The 24378-nt window shown below is 49.8% G+C and overlaps 1 protein-coding gene across 1 annotated transcript in view; it reads right to left on the bottom strand.

Moving 5' to 3' along the window:
- Nucleotides 1–24378, bottom strand: part of Map3k4 (mitogen-activated protein kinase kinase kinase 4) — a 63040-nt gene that overhangs the window by 11396 nt on the left and 27266 nt on the right. The window contains 15 exon segments of the mRNA XM_036168667.1: nt 1167–1247; nt 1769–1869; nt 4431–4580; nt 5289–5385; nt 8779–8845; nt 9540–9618; nt 10314–10447; nt 10944–11105; nt 12416–12565; nt 14745–14972; nt 14974–15012; nt 16328–16411; nt 16499–16598; nt 17864–17980; nt 21821–21978. Coding sequence (XP_036024560.1) covers nt 1167–1247; nt 1769–1869; nt 4431–4580; nt 5289–5385; nt 8779–8845; nt 9540–9618; nt 10314–10447; nt 10944–11105; nt 12416–12565; nt 14745–14972; nt 14974–15012; nt 16328–16411; nt 16499–16598; nt 17864–17980; nt 21821–21978 — 1747 coding nt within the window.

Here is a 24378-nt window from a genome sequence, read left to right as displayed (position 1 = left end):
AAGAGGACACAAAGAAAACAGCACACATGATCTCTAACGCCATCCATTTTCTTCACATGACACACTTTCCTTCTTAGCCAATGCATGTTATTCCATGCTATGTGTGTACGCATGCACACACACATGTGTTATATTTTCTATCATATCCTCTGCTGATGGACACCAGAGCTAATAACACTCAAGATTTTCCAGCTATCAGTTGTAACTGAGACTGAATAGTGATGGAGAGCTTCAGCTCTATCCAGCAGACAAAGGGATCTTTGAAGATCTGGATGGCTATAAGGTTAATTTGAAAAGTGGCATTCCCAAACATTTATGTTTTAATTAGTTTATTTTGTTCTCTTCTTTTCTACTACATTAAAAAAAAAAAAAAAAAAACTGGAAATCTAATTGTTTCTTTTACCCAAATATACTACACACCAGGTTCGCCTAGACGTTTTTCACAACCATGAAGCTGTAGACCCCACTGTGGAAAGATTTCTTAAACACCAACCAGCCTCTCTCTAGAAGACTTGGACTTTAGTATGTCACTGGGAATTGCAGCTTTTCAGAGAATGCCATAGTCCTCATGATTCCCCATTTTATCTGACCACCAAGTACTTCTTTTCAAAAGCAGGGCAGTCACGGCCACCACCGTGTCCAGGGGAACCACCGTTTGTGGGTGGGCTGAGGCAGAGACTGTTCCCAGTGTCTGGGCTCAGACCCTGAGTCTCTTCTCCCTCAGAACACATGAATCTGCACAGGGCCTGATGGCTGTTGTGCCAAAGCCGTTTCTTGCCACTGCCCCAATCTGAAACCCCATGTTCACCTAATGCCTCCGTGCGCCTCAGTCACTGTCCTGGAATTCGAACCAAGCCCCCACTTCTCCCCTAATGCAGCGGGCAGAGCAGTTTCCTCACGGTAATCGCACCAGCCACTGTTCCTTCCCCGTTTCTCAGCCTGAAGAAGAATGCTTACACTCACGCGTACAACATCCAGGGGCTGTGCTACATAAAGGACGAGCATGCCCAAAGGCTCTTGGAATTTACTGTGAAAAACAAAGTGTCCAGAAAGGCCAGAGCAGCGACTACACGGTCAGAGGGACCAGTGGATCACAGATGCTAACGGGGAGACCCAACGACTCAGAGCCTGAACAGCACCCATCAACAGCGGCTCTTCTCTCATACCTTTGGTCTGGCTGATGAGTGTGCGGAGTTCCCAGCTTCTCCGTGTTGATCCACTCGGGTCACTTCGGGGATACGCTGGCTCTGTAGGAGAGGGGTTCATACAAACTAAGATTTATGGAGAAACTGCACTCTGCTGAATGGAAACAATCACTGCCAATCTGCTCCTACTGCCGACTCATTCCTAGTGAGTCTGATGTCTCCACTCGCTTCTAGAAAATGGCACTTAATGAAGAAACTGTTGCTGCTTTGAACCTTCCATAAGCAACAGACAACAGAACACATGAAGACAACGTTCTGGGGACCCTGTCTGAGAGGCAGTTTGGGGGGACTGCCACCGTATTACAACAAACAGGTAACATTTGAGTATCTCTAAAGTGAGGAAGAGTACTGGAGGATTAAACCGTCAAGAGGGGTATCGTTTGGAAAACACAAACGAAGAAGACTTACAATGCAAAGCAGTACTGAAAGGCCAAGGTGGGCAGGGCCGAGCCTCTCCTGAGGCTTGCTGGTTCCCCACACGTGCTGTTCAAGGCCACCCCAACTGGTGGACTAAGATAAAACAGGGGTGCTGGTGGAAACCGCACTGACCCTGTGACACTCACCATCTCGCTCCTCCGTGGGGCTCGAGTGCCGACTCAGAGACCTGAACTGCAGCTCCGCAGCTATGGAGGCCAAGCGATCGTTTTCAGGGACGCTGGAACCCCTGTTTTAACATTAAAACAAACAACAGTAACAAAAACAACTGAGCTATCAAGTCAATGGAGCGTAAAATGCAAAAGTCTGTGAGATTCTTCTAGAATCCCGATGCTCAACCGGACAGTCCTGCCTGGGGGATCATGGCGGTATCCATGGACACTTGTGACGGCTGACTGGGAGGGGCAACTGGCATCTAGCGGGCAGAGGACAACACATAGGCAAGCCCCACAAAATCTATCACCCAAATAAACAGAGCAGCCATTGAGACGGGGTCTCCCCAGGGACTGACTGTAGGGTCTTAGCCCCCAAATGTGTTCATTCTACGTTAACAACAGACACATGAATAAAGCTCGTCTATTTAAAGAGCAGTGAATGGAAAGCCCCAGAGTTTAAGCCTAGCATGGAGAGAGGGGTATTAAGCACATCCAGTGGTAGTTAAGGCTGCCAACCAATCCTATTTAAACTAACTATAACAAGAGCACTGAGGTCATTACATGGGTGAAAAGACTGCAAACGTCTAGCAGTAAGAAAGGAGCGCCTAACGATTTCTCAAGCAGCGGCAAGCGGCTGGAGAGCAAGAGACCAACGTGTTAGAGAGGTTAGTCAGCTGCTTTCCTACAACCAGGTGAGATGCTCACAGGAAGAATGAGCTCACAGGGCAAGGCTCTGATTAAATCAGGAAGTGTTAAGCTGGAGTCCACAGAACCCAAGACCACGTGAAAATGGGATCTGCTGCTGAAGAAGTTGCTGCTGTGCATGGCAAGTGTCCAGAAGTGCGGTGCCTCTGGGCAGGGCCCGGGCAGCACGGATACTGGCCACAGCCTCAGCGTGGGCCGGTCTGTGTACATCTGCTGTGGGCTGCACTGCTGCTGCCTGTGGCTCCTTGGATCAGCTCTCGTGGCACTTGAGGGCCAGGCCACTGACAAAAGGGAGGCCACATGGTGCACTCCCAAGCAGGCCCTATCTGGGAGGCCACGGGGTCAGCTGGTGTCTCTACCTCCTTGCTTCCCTGAAGGTGAAATGAGTCAATTCACTGACTTTCAGAGATCTTTGCGAAGGTAAATGGTAAGAAGTGTCTCTGCAGAAGTGGTGTGTTTGTGAATGAGAGGCAGGGGGAGGGGTGAGTGACAAAGTTTGCCGAGTCTGTGGGGTGACAACCAGCTTGGAGTACTGCCGAAAATGAACAGGCAGTTCTCAAGCATCACTGGAAGCTGGCTCGGGCAAGGCTAGCAATGAACAAAGTTTTGTTTTCAAACAAATAATGACAGAGTTTAAGCCTAGAATAGCTACTTCCAAGGTCAACAAAATAAAATTAAAATGTCACTGAACACTATGGGCTGCTAGAAGTGTTTCTGGGGCTCCCATTTGCAGGCCCATGCTGTCCTACAACTTGGGTTCTCAAGTATACACTGAGCAGGAGTGTGCCAACTGGGCAGGCGCCTCACGACATTCCTAGGATTACCACAAAAGGAGCAGTGCAGGCTTGGGCTCCCACATCCCTCTGTGGGACTGTGCTTGTTCCATCAATGTCCACAGACACATTATCTCAAAGCAAACTTCGTTACTTCACATTAAAAAAATAAGAGGAATAAAAAACTTCCAAACCATGCAGCTACTAAAGCCACGAGCAGTCGAGTGGATCTGAACTAAGGCCCTGACCTACACAATGCTACAGGAAGATGCTCAAGAACTGCTGAGAGCAGTGTAAGGTGGGTGCGGGGAAAGCTGGCTGTGGCACAGCAGGTGTCCAACGGCAGCTCAGCACCGAGGCAGTTAACAGTCCCTGCTTCCCTGGATTCTGCACACATCACTGTAATGGAAGTCTAGGTAGCTCCCGTGGTGAGATGGAAGCAGTGAGGGTATATGCCATGAAATCCTCCAAAATTAAAAACAAGCAGTAAAGGGGAGCTGCCTTCAATACTTATTTTATTGTTAATGGATTAAGTTGTAAAACATTTCACTTTTAAGACTATCAACATTTATGACTAAACATTAGGAATATTAATTATTTTAATCGGTAGCAACACTAGAAATGTTTGTAGGACTTTTAGACTGGTGTTAGGTCAGTCTAACATCGTTTAGTCTTTGGAGGTGCAAAGCCTTGTCTTCCTGCTTCCATACTGCTTCTTCATCCTAGGCACTACACATGGCGCCGTCCAGCACTCTCCAGTTCTGGTTAAATCTCCCCAGGACCACTACTCCGGGACACCCCCTTCCTTACAGGAAGAATGTCCTTTCTGCGCAGACCCTGGGTGAATTGAAGGCAGAACGGCTTTGCTCCTACCCAGGGAAAACTGCGCGCCCGGCTTCGAGTCCTCTGGTGCGCACTAGGACGAAGCCTGGCAGGGCGGGGGTCCTTCTGTCTAGGGCTGGCTCCAGAGGAGACGCGTCACCCTCAGGAAATGGTTTACTTCTGCTGCCTGCTTCCGGGGTCTGGGGACTGTGACAACCCAGAGGGGACCCCGCCCACCACCCCACAGCTGTCACTCGGTGGCTCAGCACGGAAGAACCTGAAAAGGGCACGGGGGCCACGGGGCGGGACACGCGTGGCTGGTGTAGTGGGACTACCTGGTTTCAGGGGCAGTGTTGGCAGGTTTGGCAGAGTCACCACCACCTGGGCCAGGGCGGCCAGGGGCAGTGGTGGCGGAGGCGGCGGCGGCAACAGCGGCAGCAACAGAGTTGCCATGGTTCCGAGCGTCAGAAGGCACGCTCCGAGTGCTAAGACGAGAAGAGAGGCTTCAGGAACACAGGTAGGAAAGGGGGTGGGACGGCACATAACACATGGGTAGGAGTGAAAAAAATCTTTAAAAACAAAGTGCACATCGCTACTTGAGAGTTCTGGTCTGTGTGTGGGGAAAGAAAAAAAAGAAACGAGCGTCACGGGCCATACCTAGAGAACCTCACCACAGGAAATTAGCTGGCCAAAGGAGAGAAGTGAGAGGAGGAGGACATTCACCACCACGGGAGCACGGATGAGCGCCACCATGAACATGGGTGTGCTTCCGCACTGTCAACTTCATTCACAACTACGTCACTCACGAATGCCAATGGTGAATGGCCACTCCAGCTTTCTCCACTCCTAAGGAGACACTGAGAACTGCCCTCACGTGTTCACTAGGCTTTGCATGCTTAGATCTGTTTCCCTAAGGTCTTCTTCCAAGACAGAAAAGGAACTACTCCAAAGCCAGAAAGCGCCCTGAAGCTGGGGTTATAAGGAAGCAGAGAGCTAAGTCATCTCGAAAGACTCAGGCTGTCTTTCTTTGGCAACTAGGACACTGCAGTGGGTCCTCAAGACAACATGAGAATGCTCTAGGAAGCGTCTGGCAGATCAGAAGGAAAAACCCCGCGTCCCAGAGCAAGCACTCAGCTGATCCAGAGCAGGAGCATGCAGAGCAGACAAGTCCGTGATGCAGGAGCGCCACATACCTGAATCCCTCTGGGGTTGGGATGATGAGGTGTGGGTTGGGAGGGTCACTGTGGCATCGGGGCACCTTCACAGGACGAGGGCTGTTCCGATGGATAGCTGCCGAATGGGCAACAGAGGGACCTTGTTAAAGTGGACACCGGGACACCGCCAAGCCAGGCCACTTAGTGTAAATGGAATGGCAATCACTTGGCCAGAGACCAAGACAAATTCACTCACAGGGTGAAAAATCAAGCCACTATTACCAAATATGTCCCCTTCATGAAAGTTAGCAAAGTTATATTACACAGTCAACCGTTTCTCCAGCAAAATCATGCTTCTGTAAACCCCAGTGTGAACATTACGTAACATCTACTGAACAAATGACTGCCTCCATCGGGACCCAGTGAACCACTGAGGCCTATTTGGCAGCTCGCCAGTAACAAGGAACTCTTTCTACCACCCCCATGTGAAGATTCTGCACGCAGATGTCTGTGAAGGTTCTGGATGGTGATCTCTGAGACTCCACACATGCAACGATGCTCCATTACTTAAAACCAACCCAGGCCAGGGATGGGCACAATTTCCCTGGCTTCTCCCCTAGAGGAGACTTCTCTTCTCCTTCTAAATGGGCTAATGCGAGACTAATGCAGATGCAATTTAAGATAAAACTAAAATCTAAAAACTGCATGACATTTAAAATTAGATGTCATTGTTACTGACAAACTTCATGGTGTTGGGGACTGAAGCCTGGGCCTGGTACGGGCTAGGAATATATTCTACGTCCCAGTCCTGAAGTCAGATGAAACTCAAAAGGAAAATATAAAACCAGTGACTTTCCTACTACTGGTAGGAAAAATGGACACGGTTTTGCCTCCCCAGGAATCAGGCAGAGGCAGTGATTGACAAGCCACCTTTCTGTCTATTCTAACGTGTCCAACAGCTGCTTTCAAGAGCCCCTACATTCCTCAAGTTCCTACGTTCCTCAGGCTATGGCACACTTTCTCTTCACGTTAGCAGCTTTAGTTCACATACAGCTCCTGTTAAATGGACATTAGGTTCCGTTTGTTTCTTCTTAGTAACATGACACACACAGTGAGACCCAGCAAGGTGAGCTCTGCAGCCCCCACCCCTCCGCAAACAGAGACTGAGTTTCTGCCAGAGGAGCCGGGCCGCCGTCCGTGCCTGTTCCATCATCTCAGGTCTCATAATGCCAAATGGAAGAAATATAGTAACAACACAGGAAAGAAGCAAAACAATGGACAGAGCTGATGTCACAAGCCAGCCGACGCTGGCAACTGCTCAGTCAAAAATGACTACAGGAATTTCCCACAAAGGTGCGAAGTGGCTTCACGGCTAACCAAAGCTCCAGAAAAAGTGGCGGAAAGTGGCACGGTCCGTCCAGCCAGGGAGGCCACAGTGAGGGCTAGAGCTGGATCTGCACCACTGACACGGAGGAGTTCTATCACATCCAAAGGGACCCAGCCACACACAGTAAACAGCAGGGGACAAACAGCCCGCTCTGTGCTCGAGGTTTTCAAGCACATACAGAAGGTCACATGCCAGGCTGCTACCACTGGTCGCACGCTTAAGGTGGAAAAAGAAATAAAGAATCATAACCAAGGAATACAGCTCATCTGTTGTTATCTACATTAATTTCTGATGAAAGAAAAGAACACAAAACCCAAAGGGAAAAAAGCCCCATTGTGGGCGACCCGAGAGTTCATAAAATTATTTATGACTGTCCAAGTCTAGCTGGCAGCCCATTTCCAGCAACAATGGTTTAAATGAGCAGCTCCAGGCCCCTCCCTGCCAAGTAATCTGCTCCTGAGTTCAGTGCCCCCTAGCACACCCCCTGGTGGTTGAGGAGATAAAGAACAACATCTGAGAAGGAACTTAACTGTCCACAGCAGTCTGGAGGAGCAGGCATGTCAGAAGCCTGTTCCAGATGTCCCTGGCGGTTATCACTGCATATGATGGGGATGTGACAGCTTTTATGCTCTGTAACTTTTTACACTGAAAATTTCCAGAAATGTCCACCTTCTATATCTTTCTACGGTATAATTTTTCTAGAAAGAAATATCTGCCTGAGCCACCAAGATGGCTCAGTGGGTAAGGGTGCTTGCCGCCCAGCTTGACAACCTGAATTAGATTCCCAAGACAGGCATGGGAGAAAAAGAGACTAACTCCTTCAAGATGCCCTCTGACCTCTGCATATGCACGCTGACTTACATGCATGTGTGTGTGCTCAGGCATGCACACATACACAATAAATAAATAAATAAATAAATAAATAAATAAATAAATAAATAAATAAATAAATGACTATGTAATAATAATTTTAAAAGAAATGTATGCCTTAGGTAATAAAATATTTTTAAAAAGTGATTTGACCAGGTTATTGATGTAGAAAAGTGTTTTGAAAAATCAGAAATCGAATTCCACTGATGTTACTAGACCCTGAAGAGCTTAAGGAGAGTACAATTCTCTGCAAAGACGTGCTCTTCTCTATAAATGAACATGAGTACTTTTACAATAGAAACTGTCACTTTCATGCGAGCCTTGGGAAGAAAGGGTGTTTTATAAACCAAGTGAATTTTATATTCTTAAACAAAAGCAGTGATTAAGGCCTGTTCATATTCTAAGTTTTTCTGTGGCTGGCAAGTATCTTTAAACCAGCATAGCTGATGTTTGAAAAATTTACCATTTCTGAACAATTTTATAGAATTTAAAGTTTCTATTTTGAGTGCTTATGGAATGATTATGACTTTGTTTTACTCACAGACTACATCAAAAATGGTAGTTTTTCTTAACAAATTTCTTCTTCCTCCTCTTTTTTTTTTTCTCCCCCACAAGACAGGGTTTTTCTCAGTGTAGCCCAGCCTGCCCAGGAACTGACTCTGTAGACCAGGCTGGCCTTGAACTCTACCTCTGTCTCTCAAGTGATGGGATTAAAGGTGTGTGCCAGCACCGCCCAGCTAAGAACTTCATTTTTAAAATTGAAACCAGTGGGGAAGTGGTGGCTCACACCTTTACCCCGGGCGCTCTAGAGGCAGAGGCAGGTGGATCTCTCTAAATTCGAGGCCAGACTGGTCTACAAAGTGAGTTTCAAGACAACTAGGGCTGTTATACAGAGAACCCTGTCTTGAGAAACTTAAAAGGTTGAAGCCAAATCAAAATTTACCCAAGTGAGTGGGGAAGTTGGAAAAGCATGGAAAAAACAATACCCCTTCTTCATGAGATAAGGGAGGACCAGAGGAAGCCCTCCCCATTTGTCCTATACACAAAGATTTTAACAAGGAGAGCAGGCTGTAGCATTAACACCAGACAAACAAAAACCAGTCCAAATGTATAGCTGCATTTTAATCTTCCTGTAGAGTTTAGAATGATGACTGTGTTGTTCCTGTATTAACCTCTTCTCTGTCGCCTTCTGAGAATTTTTTAAAATACATCTTTTATTATTATAAATTACATCAATCCTAAAATAATTTGCTGTTCTCACAAGGCACGAACCTGTGACGGGGCTGTGTGGCTTTCCTATGACGTGGCCAATGCACTCATTCATCAAGGCTTGCAAACTCTAGAAACCAAAGAAAAATTGGAAGAAGGAAAAAGAAAGTCTTAATTCTGTAAGCGGCATCGAGGCTCAGTCTACTTGACCTTAAGAACTTTCAGTTAGTTTAAAAGACAAAAGATACAAGTATCAAGTGGCTGCAAGTTAAACACCATTTAAATACTATTTTATACTTTCCATTCTCATAAATAAAAGCAACCGTGTAGACTACTCCCCGTGAAACAATGACATCCATAAGCAAAGATCACCGGTCTCACGACCAGAGGGCAATGGGAGGGATTCAGACCTGTGCAACGTCACCATCCGAGGCAACTGATTCCAACATCAGCAGCCTACGTACGGCATTGACACTGCACTCTGTTGATGGGCACAGAGGGGACAGTCAGTCAATCCTGTTCTTCAGTGACGTCTGAAGAGCGGCCCCTGAGCTGGCAGTTTATAACATATAGACACTAGCAGCATCTATTTCAGAAGTGTGAGGGTAGAGAATCCACCAGACAGTCAGCTGCGCATGGCTGTACTAACAGATGAACACTGGAAACCCTGGCACATTTTAAAGGGGCCTTTAACGGCTCAGCATCCTCATGGCAATGACAGGAAGTATAATGAGGAACCAGGATTCCACAGAAAATACACCCCCCAGAAGAAAGGGACCGACTTGGTTCTTCTTTACAGAAAAGGCATTTAAAGTATGTCCTACCAGGAAGTCATCTTCTGGTAGAGCTGAAATAAAGGCAGGTTCAATGGCTTGCAGGAAATCAAACCCTTGAGTGGCCCACCTGTCACGGGAAAATATTCAACAATCACATAATGACTGGAAATGCTGCAGACGACACAACACTAAAATTAGTATGAAAGTAACTGGAAATTTACTATAGGACAAAATGCTTGGTATTCCGGGAGAGTGGGGTGGAGATTACCACCTGGACAGAGCAAGCTTACAGTGACAGGCAGGATGGCTTTTTCAAATCCACATTCTCACACCAAGAGGAACATGAGGGCACTTGGGCCAGCAGGCACACCGAATCACTTGTGAGCTGGTAACACCAGATTCTAACTCTGCATTTCACATGCAGACTGTGTGCATTGTTCTGACTTGGAAGTGGCTTCCAAGGGTCTCTGTCTGCTCAGATGGATTACAGGATGCCTGGCCAGATTTCACTCACACGCTTTAGTGACCACTTCATGCTAGTGGAACAACTGTCGAGCATTACAGACAGGGACAGCTTCCACACTTCCCTGCAGATCCCTTTCAGGAGGCATGCTGTGTAGGATACATGAAAGATTTTCTTTCCTCTATGATGAGTTATAAGCTTCATATACACACACTGCCATATAAAAAGTGCTGACTGCAGCTGAGGTAGAAGGAATGCTCTTGCTGTATCATCTGCTTATGAATTTCACACGGCTCACAGAAGAAGTATTACCAGCCCTCCGTCCCCGCTGTGAGAACGAGTGCGCTTCTCGCTGTTACCTGGGCCTCGTGCCTCGGCCACTCTCACATTTGGTCAGGACGTAATTCATCCATTTCCGGGCAAAGCTTATATATTTATCTCCTATCTTCTGTCTGAACTCTCCAGACATCAAACGAACAACTTCTTTATGATACTGTTAAAAGAGTTCATGTATTATCAAGATTAACAAAACCATTCTAGCAATACCTACACACAATAATGCTGTATCTGCCTAAAATGTCTTTTTCTAAAAGTGAATAGTAAAATCTACTTAGTGCATATACTTTGAATAACCCACAGAACTACAGAATATAGTCACAAAATATAGTTTGGTAAATGCTTTATTCATATTTAAATTAAGAATATACATTTAGGATATTAAATATGTCTTAGAGAAAGTTTTAAAATATAGTAGATATTTTAGTAGATGTATCATAGATAGAGTAGACAGCTGTGAGCAGAAAAGAAAACCTGGCGATATGTGATAGTTTGAACTGACATTCTGGACACTTCACAGCAGTGTGAGGTGGCATCCCTGACAAGGCAGTGATTCTAATAAATGTCAGACTTGTCGCAGAGAGTCCACAACGCCTCTTGTGGTCCACAAAACAGTTTCTGGACTGCAGCGTCCCCTCGTGTTCGGTACCTACCTCGAACCCGAAGTTGTACCCCTGAATCATCGCTTCCCGGTAGTACTGCTGCAGTGTGGCAGACTCCGACTCATCAACCTCAGCATCGAACTCCAGCGTGAACATGTGGTCCACCCGGTCAATGGCATCACTCACTCGGTTGCACAGCTCAAGCGCATCATTCTGAGGGGTCCCAAAGCACGATTAGGCCAAGGAGAAGCAAACCCAGCACCACCCACAGGAAGACACCACGCTCACCACAGAGACCACTGAGGTACTTCATCAAAACTGTGACCGAGAAATCCCACCTTCACCACTGTTTGTCTGAGGTACTCTTGGCAATCTTTAGCAGCCGACAGAACACCAGTGAGAACAACCCACCTAAGTGGTTGTACCTAACTGCATTCTGGTCTTTGAACCGGCGGCAATGGTTGTCACACTGGCACTTCTGTGCCTTAACCCCCAGAGAGCACCAAAACTGGAGGAGGTGGTAGGGTCTACTGCCACCTGGTGGGCAGAGACCAAGGATGCTGCCAGATATCCCACTACACACAAGACATCCCGGACCACCCTGCACAACAGGAGACACCCCACTGCCACTCCACACAACAACAACAACAAAATCACTGGCCCCAGTGCCAAGAAGGCAAAAGCTGAGAAACCGAGTCTTAATTTCAGCTCTCAGCTCTTCTGCAGGTGGCACCATAATGCAATTCCCAGATACCATGAGAAGGTGCTGACCTCTGACCTCTCAGGGTGACAGTTTATGCCCCAGAGCCAGAATTCTCCAAATTCAAGTAAAATCAACATTTAACAGCTTATGCTCTCCAGAGTACCCCGGCTTGAACTAAAGAAAAGACACCAGGCCCTTGCCCTGGTATTAGACTGGGACAACAGTTTGTAAGAGGTTTATCAATAAACAAAATAAACTGGGTTGGTAGAAGAAAAGCAGACGTTCACTGACTGACTTGGGAACCTCCCAGAAGCCACAGTTCTGTGACTACAAAGGCTTCACTTACGGAGAAAGCAGGACCCCAGAACTCAGCATCTAACACACCGGTGAAGACAGAAGAGGAGGCTGCAGAGCTGTGAGGCTTTCCTGCCCGCCCACGGCTCGGCTGAACCACGTGTTAAAGAACATGCTAAGGACTTTTTGACCATGCATTATCAATAAGAACACCTGCAGCACAGCCTGGAAACGGCTAAAGGTGAGAGAAGCTCACAGGAGGAAGACACCTAGATCCCAGTCGTAACTTTGCTAAACAACCACCCTGCCTGAGACCTACACCAGGTGAGGGAGGGAACCGCTGGTTTTCCATCCTTCCCCATTCTACAGCTCGGGGAACACCGAAGAAATGCTTCATATACACATGCACCCAAGTGCACACTAGGAGGAATGGCAGCCACTCACATCCCTCAAATGACATCACCTCACACCATGTGACATCTCCATTGTCTGTTACACCCAGAGGCAAGGATGGCATGGTCAGTACCTTGAGCTGATGCAAAGCTTTGGCGATGACCGGCTGACTGGATGTCTGCTCGTGGCGAAGAGTCATCAGCCCCTCAATGGACTGCTGGAAGGCTTTTCTCTGAATTACGAGATGAGCAGACTCCATGACAACCAGTAGAAGATTGTCCACCTGGAAGGAAAACCACACAGGACCTGAGAACAGACCAGCGGCCGCTTCCCCAGCCCAACTGCAGCCCCACCCTCAAACAGCAGCACCCTCAAGACTACCGTGTCACAGCTAGCCACCTGACCAGGATCACCTGCAGGTACAGCTCCTGCAGGCCAGGGCAGCAAGCTCTGGTGACCTGGCTCTTCATCAAAGGGAAGAAAAAGCCCACTCTCCACTGGGAAAGGGCGTGGGCACGCAGGGATTGTGAGTGTTGGAGCAGCCCAAGGAGACAAGACAAAGGGCACTATCATTTTTAACCTTTAAGAGACTGAGAGTCCTTGCAGTATTTAGGGCAGATCTGCACGTTGCCATGATCTCCACCCAACCACAAACCACCTGGAGGACTGGAGAGGGCGGGGGAGGGCTTGAAGCGGGGAACCACAAATAGGAAGGACAACTGTCCAGGAAAGGCAACAACACGAGCGGTCGCAGCGGCCCTGTGAACGCCAGACGGATCATGTGCTGAACACACGTCTGGCTGCCGCGCTGGCGATTAGCTGGAGAAGTGGGAGGACACGTTTACACTCGCTGTCACACTTCTGACTTAGTGAGTGGGCAGGCTTGCCTGAGAGCGCAAGACAAGGAACAGGCGTGGTGGGGGTGGAGGGGGGGCGTGGAGGAGACAGAGGGGGCGTGGAGGAGACGGAGGGGGGTGGAGGAGACGGAGGGGGCGTGGAGGAGACGGAGGGGGGGGGGAGGGGACGGGGGGGGTGGAGGAGACGGAGGGGGGGTGGAGGAGACGGAGGGGGGGGGGGGGGTGGAGGAGACGGGGGGGGGGCGTGGAGGAGACGGAGGGGGCGTGGAGGAGAGGGGGGGGACCGTGGAGGAGACGGAGGGGGGGCCGTGGAGGAGACGGAGGGGGGGGGGCCGTGGAGGAGACGGAGGGGGGCGTGGAGGAGAGGGGGGGGGCGCGGGGAGGAGACGGAGGGGGGTGTGGAGGAGACAGGGGGGGCGTGGAGGAGACGGGGGGGGGGTGGAGGAAGGGTGTGGCGTGGAGGAGACGGGGGGGGGTGTGGAGGAGAGGGGGGGGTGGAGGAGACGGTGGGTGGCGTGGAGGAGACGGTGGGGGGGGTGGAGGAGACGGTGGTGGCGTGGAGGAGACGGGGGGGGGGGCGTGGAGGAGAGGTGGGGTGGGGTGGAGGAGACGGGGGGGAGGGGGGGAGGCGGGAGGAGACGGAGGGGGCGTGGAGGAGACGGAGGGGGGGCGTGGAGGAGACGGTGGGGGGCGTGGAGGAGAGGAGGGGGGCGTGAGGGACGGAGGGGGCGTGGAGGAACGGTGGGGGCGTGAGGAGACGGAGGGGGGGCGTGGACGGAGGGAGGGCGTGGAGGAGACGGTGGGGGGCGTGGAGGAGACGGTGGGGGGGGTGGAGGAGACGGTGGGTGGGTGAGGAGAGGGGGGGGGGGGGGGGCCGTGGAGAGGAGACGCGATGGGGGGTGGAGGGAGACGGGGGGAGGTGGGGAGCGTGGAAGGGAGACGGAGGGGGGCGTGGGAGGAGACGGAGGGGGCTGGAGGAGACGGTGGGGCGTGGAGGAGAACGGAGGGGCGTGGAGGAGACGGGAGGGGCGGGCGTGGAGGAGACGAGGGGGGGGGCGTGGAGGGAGGAGGGCGTGGGATGGAGACGGAGGGGGGGGCCGTGGAGGAGACAGTGGGTGGCGTGGAGGAGACGGTAGCTGGTGCAGCAGAGCTCTAGGGGCATGTGAACACCTGCTTTCACTGCCCCTGAGCTGGACACACAGGTGAGGAGGTTCCCGACAGCAGTCATCAGTGAGTCTCAGAACCTGCCCGGGACCCAGGAGGGTGCCCTTCACTGTACAAGCGAGAACTATATAACAAGGTCAGCATTGTTTCTGTCCTTCAGGGGATACTCTGGGGCTCGGCTGTCCGGAATTATGACTCATCAATGAAATGGTGCCTTTTAAAGCTAACTGAATACTAAAAGAAATCAAGCATACAGGTTATTTCAAACATTCCAATAGAATGTTGACACACTCAAACTCACTGGAATACTCCTAGTACAATCATGCTAACAATTCACACAGTGAACCATACAGGCCCATTAGGGGTGATAGTTGTAAGCTGCCACAGTCTGTTTCATAAAAGCATGCTAACCCTCACAACGGGCAAGGGAAGCCCACCCACCTGCATGCTTCTCAGGGTATCGACAGTCTCCACCTGAGGCAGGATTTTGACAGTTCGTGATTCCCAGGTGCCCCAGCCATCTTCTGAGTCCCGGGCTCGGTCCTCATGCTTGGTCAGAAGCAGAAAGGCATCAATGAAGACTTCATCTGGATCTTTTGAGCAGTCCTTTCCTGTGGCAGCATTGAGTAACTGCAAAATAATTCTTTTCTCCTCAGCAAGGCTGTCAGGGGACAAACACGTGCAAATTCTCTAACCCGGGAATCTGTACCTGGAAAGGAAATAACCCCGTCTTAAGATACAAGAGACTAAAAGCAGGTCGGCATAGGTACATGTCTGCATTCCTAGCACTCACAAGACATGAGTCTGAGCCAAACCTGGGCTATACAGTGAATTCAGGACCAGCCTGTGGGCTTCAGGAGTGGATAAACAAGCAGGTTCAAGGAGGAGGATGTGGGAGAGAGGCATTAGTCCCAGGAGCAAGCTGAGCTGCAAGCTAAGCTGAGTGAGGTGGAAGGAGTCAGGGAGAGGGGCTGGGAGGGAACTGGGGGACAGTACTCAGGTTTCTCCAGACATAGGGCACCGCTTCACTGACCCACATTCAACACCTTGTTCATGAGGGTGCCTGGAACAACCTGTCACTGCTAGAGTCCAGGAGGCAAGGGTCACCTTAACACGGAATACAATGCCATGATAGGGGTGCAAGCCGCACAGGAATCAGCCCTCTGTCACACACTCCCAGTGTGCCGGCTGGGTTTGTCAGCCTGACACAAGCTGGAGTCACTGGAGAGGAGGGAGCCTCCGTTAAGAAAATGTCTCCGTAAGATCAGGCTGCAGACAAGACCGTAGGCATTTTCTTAATTAGTGATTGTGGTGGGGCCATCCCTAGGCTCATGGTCCTGGGATCTATAAGAAAGCAGGCTGAGAAAGCCATGGGGAATAAGTCAGTAAGCAATACTCCTCCATGGCCTCTGCATCAGCTCCTGCCTCCAGGTTCCTGCCCTGTTTCTGCCCTGACTTCCTACAGGGATGAACAGTGATGTGGAAGTGTAAGCCAAATCAACCCCTTTCTCCCCAAGTTGTTCTGATCATTGTGTATTATCACAATGACAGAAACCCTAACTAAGACACCTGGACTTGGTACAGGGTTGCCAATGACATGTCATATGCAGGTCCCAAAATGATAAATCTCAAACTTAGAGATATAAAGATGGGCCTAAGAAATAACTACAATGATAACTAGGATGCCAAGGACCCAAAGACCATCACACAGAGACCCTGGACCGCAGAGACCTGCGGGCAAACACTAAAATCACTATCAGAGCCAGTAATATCATATTACATTCACTATTATAGTCGCTACTTTAAATATGCATAACTAAGTTAATCAACAGTATACACTGTGGTTGATTCTTTGTCTCCATTTATAAAAACGTTAAGCGTTGAAGAAGTGTGTTCTTCTGGGAACATGTTCAGTCAGTGTGCAGCCTCCGAAGCCCAGAATATTAGCTCTGGATGTTATGAACAAGTAGCCTCTTTAGGATGCAGGGGAGACCACAGGCTCCGAGAACACTGTGGGGGCTCACCTTAACATACTGCTTTGCTTTCAGAACGCCCAGGAGCTCTTGGACCGAGGCAGACAGTACAAACTCTGCTGCTATTTCCAGGTCCTAGGATCAGAGAAGAGAAGTCTCTTTAGGACCAGCTTTAAGATCCACATGAGCAAAGGGCAGCTGCAACCAGACTGGTGGACTCACCTTCCGCAGCATCTTAGCAAAGCCCAGCGCCTTGGAGGCCCTCTCCCGGGCTTCATGGAAGAGCTCCTTGAGTGCTCGGCTGATCTCTATGACAGATCTCCTGCCGGGGTGAAGTTCAGTTAGTGCACACTGGGGACACCCAAGTATAGTCGCAGCTAGTAACAAATACACAGCCAATTCCAAAGCACAGCAACAAGCAACCCCCACAGATTTCATCAACGGGAACAATCAGTTACTGAGATTGCGGCCAAAATACCAGAGGAGAGCTTGACCCTCAGAGTTCTGCATACGGCACTTGAGTATTCCGTGTACACAGGGGACATCAAATACCCCTCAAGTAGCAGTATGTTTACTTTTCTAGACATCGCTGGGACAAGGCCTTAGAGCTGCAGAGCTCACACTAATTGAAAAGAAATACAGACCCAGTGTGGTGACTACTAGTCCCCCTAGGACCGTCTGGCAGCTCATGCTGACTTGTGTGGTACAGTGCGGACACCACAGCTGGTCACAGGGGCAGGACACCATGGAGCAGGCCTGGTAGCACGCCAACGCCCTCCCACATCCCCGGCAGATGAGGGGAGCAAAGAGCAGTTACCTAGTTCACTGCCTCGATTCTTCAATTCTCACGTCAGACTTTACAGTCACAACTTAAAGCTACAGGCCCACACAGAGGCTCACCCTGTTTCTCAGCATCAGTGTTTTACCAGCTCAGAACCTTGGTGGGAACATCTCTATCTAAATGTTCTGAAACCCAACTGCTCTTCACCAGACTTTGTCAGTCAGTAAAATGCCTAGCTCTGAACATGCACCTGTAGACTGACCAATGATACACCTGATAAGACGGCCACAAAATGGTTCTACACCCAACATCTCACCACACACACACACACACACACACACACACACACACACTCACACACACACAGAGTGGGTGCAATTTCAACGGTTCAGTAGCATCTGCATGACACTGAAGGGAACTCAACAGGGAAGCCAAGGCTCATGTATTTACCCTAATGTTCGACAGAAGGGACGAGCCAAGTATAAACAACAGAAATCTGCCAAATGGCATCAGAAGGCAGCTTGGACTGCTACAGGGGTTTACAGGACAAAAATGTAACATTTAAAGATAGTCTAGAAAAACATGAGTACAGAGTATTGCTACAGCCATTTTCAGTTAATATACACTATAAGTTCATCATGTTAAAGTTTGTCTAGAAGAACACACACACACACACACACACACACACACACACACACACACACACCCTCCATCACAGTCCAGCCTGAACAAAGATCTCTGGCAGCCCACTGGGGAAGTAAGACTCCTGCAGTTAAGAAACAGACACAGGCCAGTGTGACGCCAACCTCAGCTCATCGGCAGCACCGTTGTCATCAGCACTGGTCCACAGCTCTGCGCAGCTCTCCTGCAGGCCAGACTCCAGAAAGCTCCCCGTGGACTTCAACAGCATCCCTGCAATGTCACTGGGGGACAAACGGCAGAGCAGAAGGAAGGTCATCTGTCACCGCAACAGTTACAAATCAACAGGTTTTCACGCAGCACATGACTAATGAGAAACACAGAAACCTAGAGGATAGCACAACCCATCTCTGTTCTATTGCATAGCACTGAGTATAAACCATAGCAGTAAACTGTATGTGGTAGCCATGTGATTACACAATGTTATTGCCTAGATGTTCAAGATGGTAGATAAGCTGGAGAGCAAACTCCTGAAACACAGCTGGTGTTAAACTTCCCTGGAGGTTAGCTCTCACAGCTGTTGAGCACAAACACTCCACACCTGAACCTTGTCAATGAACAGACAATTTAAACACACAGAACAAGGTAAATTATGTGGTAAGCCTTCACACTATCAAGGACACAGATGACCCAGGGAAAGAGAATAAGTATGCAACCATCAAACGACAGGAACTCAGGGTACCAGATGAGGAGACCAAACCTAGCAACCATCCAACGATGGGGAACACAGGGTATCAGAGAAGAAGACCAAACCTAGCAACCATCCAATGATGGGGAACACAGGGTATCAGAGGAGGAGACCAAACCTAGCTGAAAGCAAAGCCTCTTCTGGCAGAAAGCCCTAATCCAGGCAAAGCTGAATGTCAGCAGGGCCATCCAAGGGGGAGCAGATGGATCTTCAGGGGAAGAAGGAGCTGGATCAGGTATGAAGTATGTCAAGCATGAGGTACACGGGGAAAGGATAGCATCTGACCTGAAAGGGGCAGAGATGTTCGTGCTGCAAAGCCTGGCAAGACCCCAGAAACAAATGGGGTCAGGCTGTGCTCTGGAGGGCCTGGCTATCATGCTAACTAGTTTAATCACATGGCCATCAAAGCAGATGGGCTTTAAAATTCATGAGTGTGGGGGGGGGAGATTTGATCAGAAAAGGATTTTAAGAATATCATACAAAGCATCAGGATGCATTTATTTAAAAGCTACTGAGCTCCTCTTATACAGAAGCAGCAGTGAACTTAAGAGACAAAAAGCCCTCTACCGGCTGGAAAAAAAAATAAGCAAAAAATGAAATCCTAAGTGTTTGTGGGTAAGAACTTCTAAATATGATAGGAAGGTAAAGATCTGCAGAAGTAGGGAAATGAGTCAGTCATGGAAACAATGGGGACAAGTGGTCCATGTGGGGTAGCGAGCTCCACCTGCACAGCCTGCGAGCTCAGAAGGGGCGGCTGTGGTGCACAGTGTGGAGTCCAGGAGGTGAGGACACACGCTGGATGACAAGGCTGACTGTATGAAGCCCCATCACCCACTGCTTAGGCGTTCTTGCTGACGGGGAGCTGCTGAGTGTCCCCGGGAGATGGTCTGACTGACAGACTTAACAGGAGCAGTGTGCAGCTGGTGCTGAGGGTAAGTCTGGGGATCTGGGCAGGCAGGGAGACAGAGCTGCGTCCAGGAGGAATGGTCAAGTACACAGGGGGGTGGAACAGGGAAAGGAAATCCAGCCCATGCCACATTCTCAGGGGCATCCAAAAGCAAAACCGAGGAGTGCCTGGACAGCTGAGGAGGAGCTGGGGTGGTTCCACGCTGCCTGAACCTGGAGTGGAAATGATGGCTCCAAGGCGGGGCGCGGGAAGAGCGCCGAGCTAGACCAGTGTAGGGAGGGCAGCCTCAGAGCCCTGGGGGCTGTTCTCAGAACAAGGGGCACAAAGGCAAGGTCCAGTGCTGTGGAATATAATTTTAAGATGTGCTACATTTGTTTATGCTGCAGGATATTTGTTTTAATGACGCAAAGGTGTGTTGCATTCTTTTATGGTGCATCTGTTTAACTCTGTGAAGCTGTGATACTTTTAAGACACCTGATTGGTCTAATAAAGAGCTGAACAGCCAATAGGTGGGCAGGAGAAAGGATGAGAGGGGCTGGCAGGCAGAGAGAGTAAATAGGAGGAGAAATCTGGGAAGATGGAGGAGCAGGATAAGGAAGATGACACTAGGGGCGAGCCACCCAGCTACACAGCAAATCATGGAGTAGAAAGTAAAAAAAGGTGCACAGAAATAGGAAAGGGTAAAAGCCCAGCGGCAAAAGGTAACGGGGCTAATTTAAGAAAAGCTGGCTAGAAACAAGCCAAGCTAAGGCTGAGTGCACGCACACACACACACACACACACACACACACACACACCACACATATATACATATACATATGTATGTATGTATATTTTTTTGGTTTTTCAAGACAGGGCTTCTCTGTTTAACAGCCCTGGCTGTCCTAGAACTCACTGTAGACCAGGCTGGCCTCAAACTCACAGAGATTCACCTGCCTCTGTCTCCCGAGTGCTGGGATTAAAGGTGTACACCACCACTGCCTGGCTAAGCATTTATAAAGAAGAATACACCTCCACGTGTGATTTATTTGGGAGCTGGGTGGTGGGCCCCCAAAAAGAGCCAAAGAGCAAAGAAATTACCAACAATGTCCAGAGGTGGCTTCTGGGAACGTGAAGGACAAGCAGAGACGAAGGCACAGCAGTGACTGGAGCACAGTGACCCTGAACATCAGGACAGACTGACACTAAGTGGGACTCTATAAGCCTGGAGACAAAAACACAAGGGAAACCACCACAGCCCAGGACTGGGGATCCAGCAAGCTCACTGCTCACTCAAGATGAAGATGCAGTATAGGGATTGAGATCCATGTGGGAAATGGCACATACTTCTGAGACACCAAAAAAACTTTTAAAAAGACACAAAATTCTGATACCAAAAGAGCGCAACAGTTAGTGATGCACACCTCAGCTAGTTCACAGGCCCTACAGGGAGGGATGCACACCTGAGCTTGTGTACATGCCCCACAGGGAGGGATGTACACCTCAGCCAGTGCACAGGCCCCACAGGGAGGGATGCACACCTCAGCCAGAGCACAGGCCCCACAGGGAGGGATGCACACCTCAGCCAGCACACAGGGAGGGATGCACACCTCAGCCAGCACATAGGCCCCACAGGGAGGGATGCACACCTCAGCCAGTTCACAGGCCCCACAGGGAGGGATGCATACCTCAGCCAGTACACAGGGAGGGATGCACACCTGAGCCAGCACACAGGGAGGGATGCACACCTGAGCCAGCACACAGGGAGGGATGCACACCTCAGCCAGCACATAGGCCCCACAGGGAGGGATGCACACCTCAGCCAGTTCACAGGCCTCACAGGAAGAGGCAAAAGCAGTAAAAGAGGAAGAAGTGGAGGCATGGCACAGCAGCACATAGGCGGTGGGTCTACAAAGCCCATGGCCTCATCCTGCATCCAAGTGTCAGAGTTCAGGAAGCCTGTCAGAGGTTACAGAGGGCCTGACCAGGAGATGCTCATTTTCCTGAATGAGCAGACAAGTGGCCTGAGTCCCACTCCTACCCCCCCACTGTGTGGAAGGAGTTTATGAAGAGAGACAATTCGATTCCACTTCCAAACCACGCTCAATGAAAACTAAAGACTCGGGTTCCGGGCGTCCCCACCAAGCTCAAACACACGGGTCTCTTCTCCCCTTCTGGGACCCAAAGTCTCCACCCTTTTATTAACAACAACAAAACAAGGGCCAGAGGCTGACTCAGGACCCACATTTGGAGCAGAGCATTCTGTTGCTGCCCCGTGCCTGCAGGGGAGCCGAAGCACTCTGCCCTCGACGGCCCACATGCTAGCGGCGCCCCCACCTCCCCACCAAGCTGAGGAAACCAGTCTCCAAACACTGTGAGTGCCCTGAAGAGGTCAAACCCAGCCAGGTGAGAACCACTGCGCACACAGACAGGTAGGCCTACCAGAGGAGGGGGGAGGAAGGAAGGTATTCCCGAGCACAAGGTTCCTACCAGAAAAGCTTTCCGGCCTGCGCTTCTCCTCCTCGGATGTAATGAGTTATTTCTTTGGTGAAATTCCATTCTTCTTCTAACAGATTCTTTAAGCTATGGGAAGCCTGAGGTAACTGCTGTAGCATTTGGATCCAGCTTCTCATGTAATCAAAATACACCTTAAAACAAAAACATAAAAGGACATGTTTCAGAGAACCCAGCAACCTATAACGTGACCTATATCAACACAGCATAAACCAGAAGGGTGAGAAAGAGGAGGGGCCATGGAGCAAGACCACACCACAGCCAACTGATGTCTAAACAAGGACTCTTCTTCAGCTGCAAGAGTCTTCAGCAACAACACATTCACAACCTTTTAGACTCCTGCAAAGTAACTTAAATAGCCACAAAATGCAGGAAAGTACAATAATGTTAAAAAAAAATAGCGCTTAAAAACTTTTATCATGAACATGGACACGGTTCCTTGGAGAGGTTAGTGTTTTGATTCACTGATTATTTTAGCTGGAGAGAATTTATTATTAGCACACGTCCCACCAACCCTTCTTGATGCCCAAATCTATGACATGAACTTTCCAAGGCCGATAACATACAAATTGTGACACAGTCAAAATGTCCAGGTGATCCGAGGTTGAGACTAAACCCATTCCGTGTGCCTCAACAGCTTATTTATTCCTAAATTCCCACCTTGACTTCCCTGTTGGTGTGTGATGGTTAGTATTAATCGTCTACTTGACAGAATCTCTACAAACATCCAGGGGACGGGCCTCTGGCACGCCTGTGGAGGATTACCTTGTTTGTGTTAACTGAGGTAGGAAGACCAGGGCACCATGGGGGGGGGGGGCGCCGTTCCCCGGCTGGGGTTCTGACTGTGTAAAGGCAGAGAGAGCTGAGCAAGCAGCGTGTTCACTGTGCTCTGCTTCCTTGCTGCGACTCAGACGTCAGCAGCTGCTTCAAGCCCTGCCACCTCGGCATCCCAGCCACGAGGACTGGATCTGTGGCCAGGGAGCCACAGAAAGCCTTTTCTCAAGTTGCTTTGCCAGTAGTATTTCATTCCAGGGCAAGAGAAGCCGCTAAGACCGTGGTCTTCCTCTGAACAGGCTCTGGGAGAAAGGCCACGGCCGAACACGCCACTGGTATATTTGCTGACCTATGGATGGGCCGACCAAGTAGAAGAGATTCGACCATGCGTTCCCGGCGTCAGAGCTGTGAAGACACAACCCCGCCTTCCATCACTCGGTGTGGTGCTGTCATGAAGAAACACCGCCACTCCCTAAGGTGACCTCTCTCTTCCCTTGCCCCTCCCTGTTTCCTCCATGTCTTCCTTTCCCTGAAACAGCTTTGCTATGTAGCCCAGGCTAGATTTGAACTCATGCTTCTCCAGCCTCAGCCTCTCACTGAGGTCACCAGGGTGCACATCACCCCTGAACAACTTACTGTCCACTCTGAAGTTTACAGGATGCTTTATCCTTAAGTTCCATGGGGGACGGGGGTGCTGTTTGTTTTGTTTTTAAACCGGGCTATATCTTAAGAGCTCACTGTTACCCACCCCACCCCCCGAGATTCAGGAATACCCTCTAGGCAGCAGACTGTGAGACTATTATGTATTTCCAGGCAGTTTTCTGTTCTGTCTTTGAATGCTCTGCATCCTGCACTCTCCAGCCTGTGGCCCAGGACCCTGCTGGCTCAGGATCACTATGACTGGAGCTGTGCACAAGAACCCAGCTTTCATGGATCCCACACTGTCTTACCCAGGCCAGGCCAAAGACCGTCCTTTCACTTCTAGAGGCATCCTTGCAAGCTGGCTCCACCCTCTCAGTCTGCTCAAGGTCAGCAGAGAGTTGGTGTCCCCCTGTCTCCACTGTTCTTTATAACAACCACTCTTCCATACCCTTACTCGTAAATGCAGAACTCAAGCCCTGAGCACACAGCAAGGGCTTCACTCTGCCTTTAAGATCTGTGTCACCACCTCCCCATGAGGTCCTTTACACTGTCACCTACTGAATTCAGACCTTGGCTGTGCTGGGGATGCTGTGAATGTGTCGCTCTGATTGATAAATAAAATGCTGATTGACCAGTAGCCAGGCAGGAAGTATAGGACAGGTGGGACAAGCAGAGAAGAGAATGCTGGGAAGTAGAAGGCTAAGTCAGGAGATGCCAGCCTGCCATCCAGGGAACAACATGTAAAGGCAACACGTAGATGAACAGAAATGGGTTAATCTAAGATATAAGAACTAGATAGCAAGAAGCCTGCTATGGCCATACAGTTTATAAGGAATATAAGTCTCTGTGTGTTGACTTGGGTCTGAGTGGCTGCAGGAGCTGGGTGCACACAGGAAAACTCCAACTACATGGCTGTCTTCGGGTCAGTGTGAGAACTCTGCACACAAGGTAGCAGCAAGGGAAGAAGAGAGGAGGGGAGTGAGGTCTGAGAATCAGCAATTAGAAGCTATGATGCCCCTACCGTGCTCAGAGCTCTGGGCTGGTTCCCTAGAACCACACAAAACTGGACCTGGTCTCAAATCCTAGTACTCAGGAGGTGGAGGCAGGAGGATCAGAAG

Source organism: Onychomys torridus, chromosome 19 (genome assembly GCF_903995425.1).
Source record: "Onychomys torridus chromosome 19, mOncTor1.1, whole genome shotgun sequence".
Taxonomy (NCBI): domain Eukaryota; kingdom Metazoa; phylum Chordata; class Mammalia; order Rodentia; family Cricetidae; genus Onychomys; species Onychomys torridus.
This window is presented reverse-complemented; position numbering and strand designations above follow the sequence as displayed.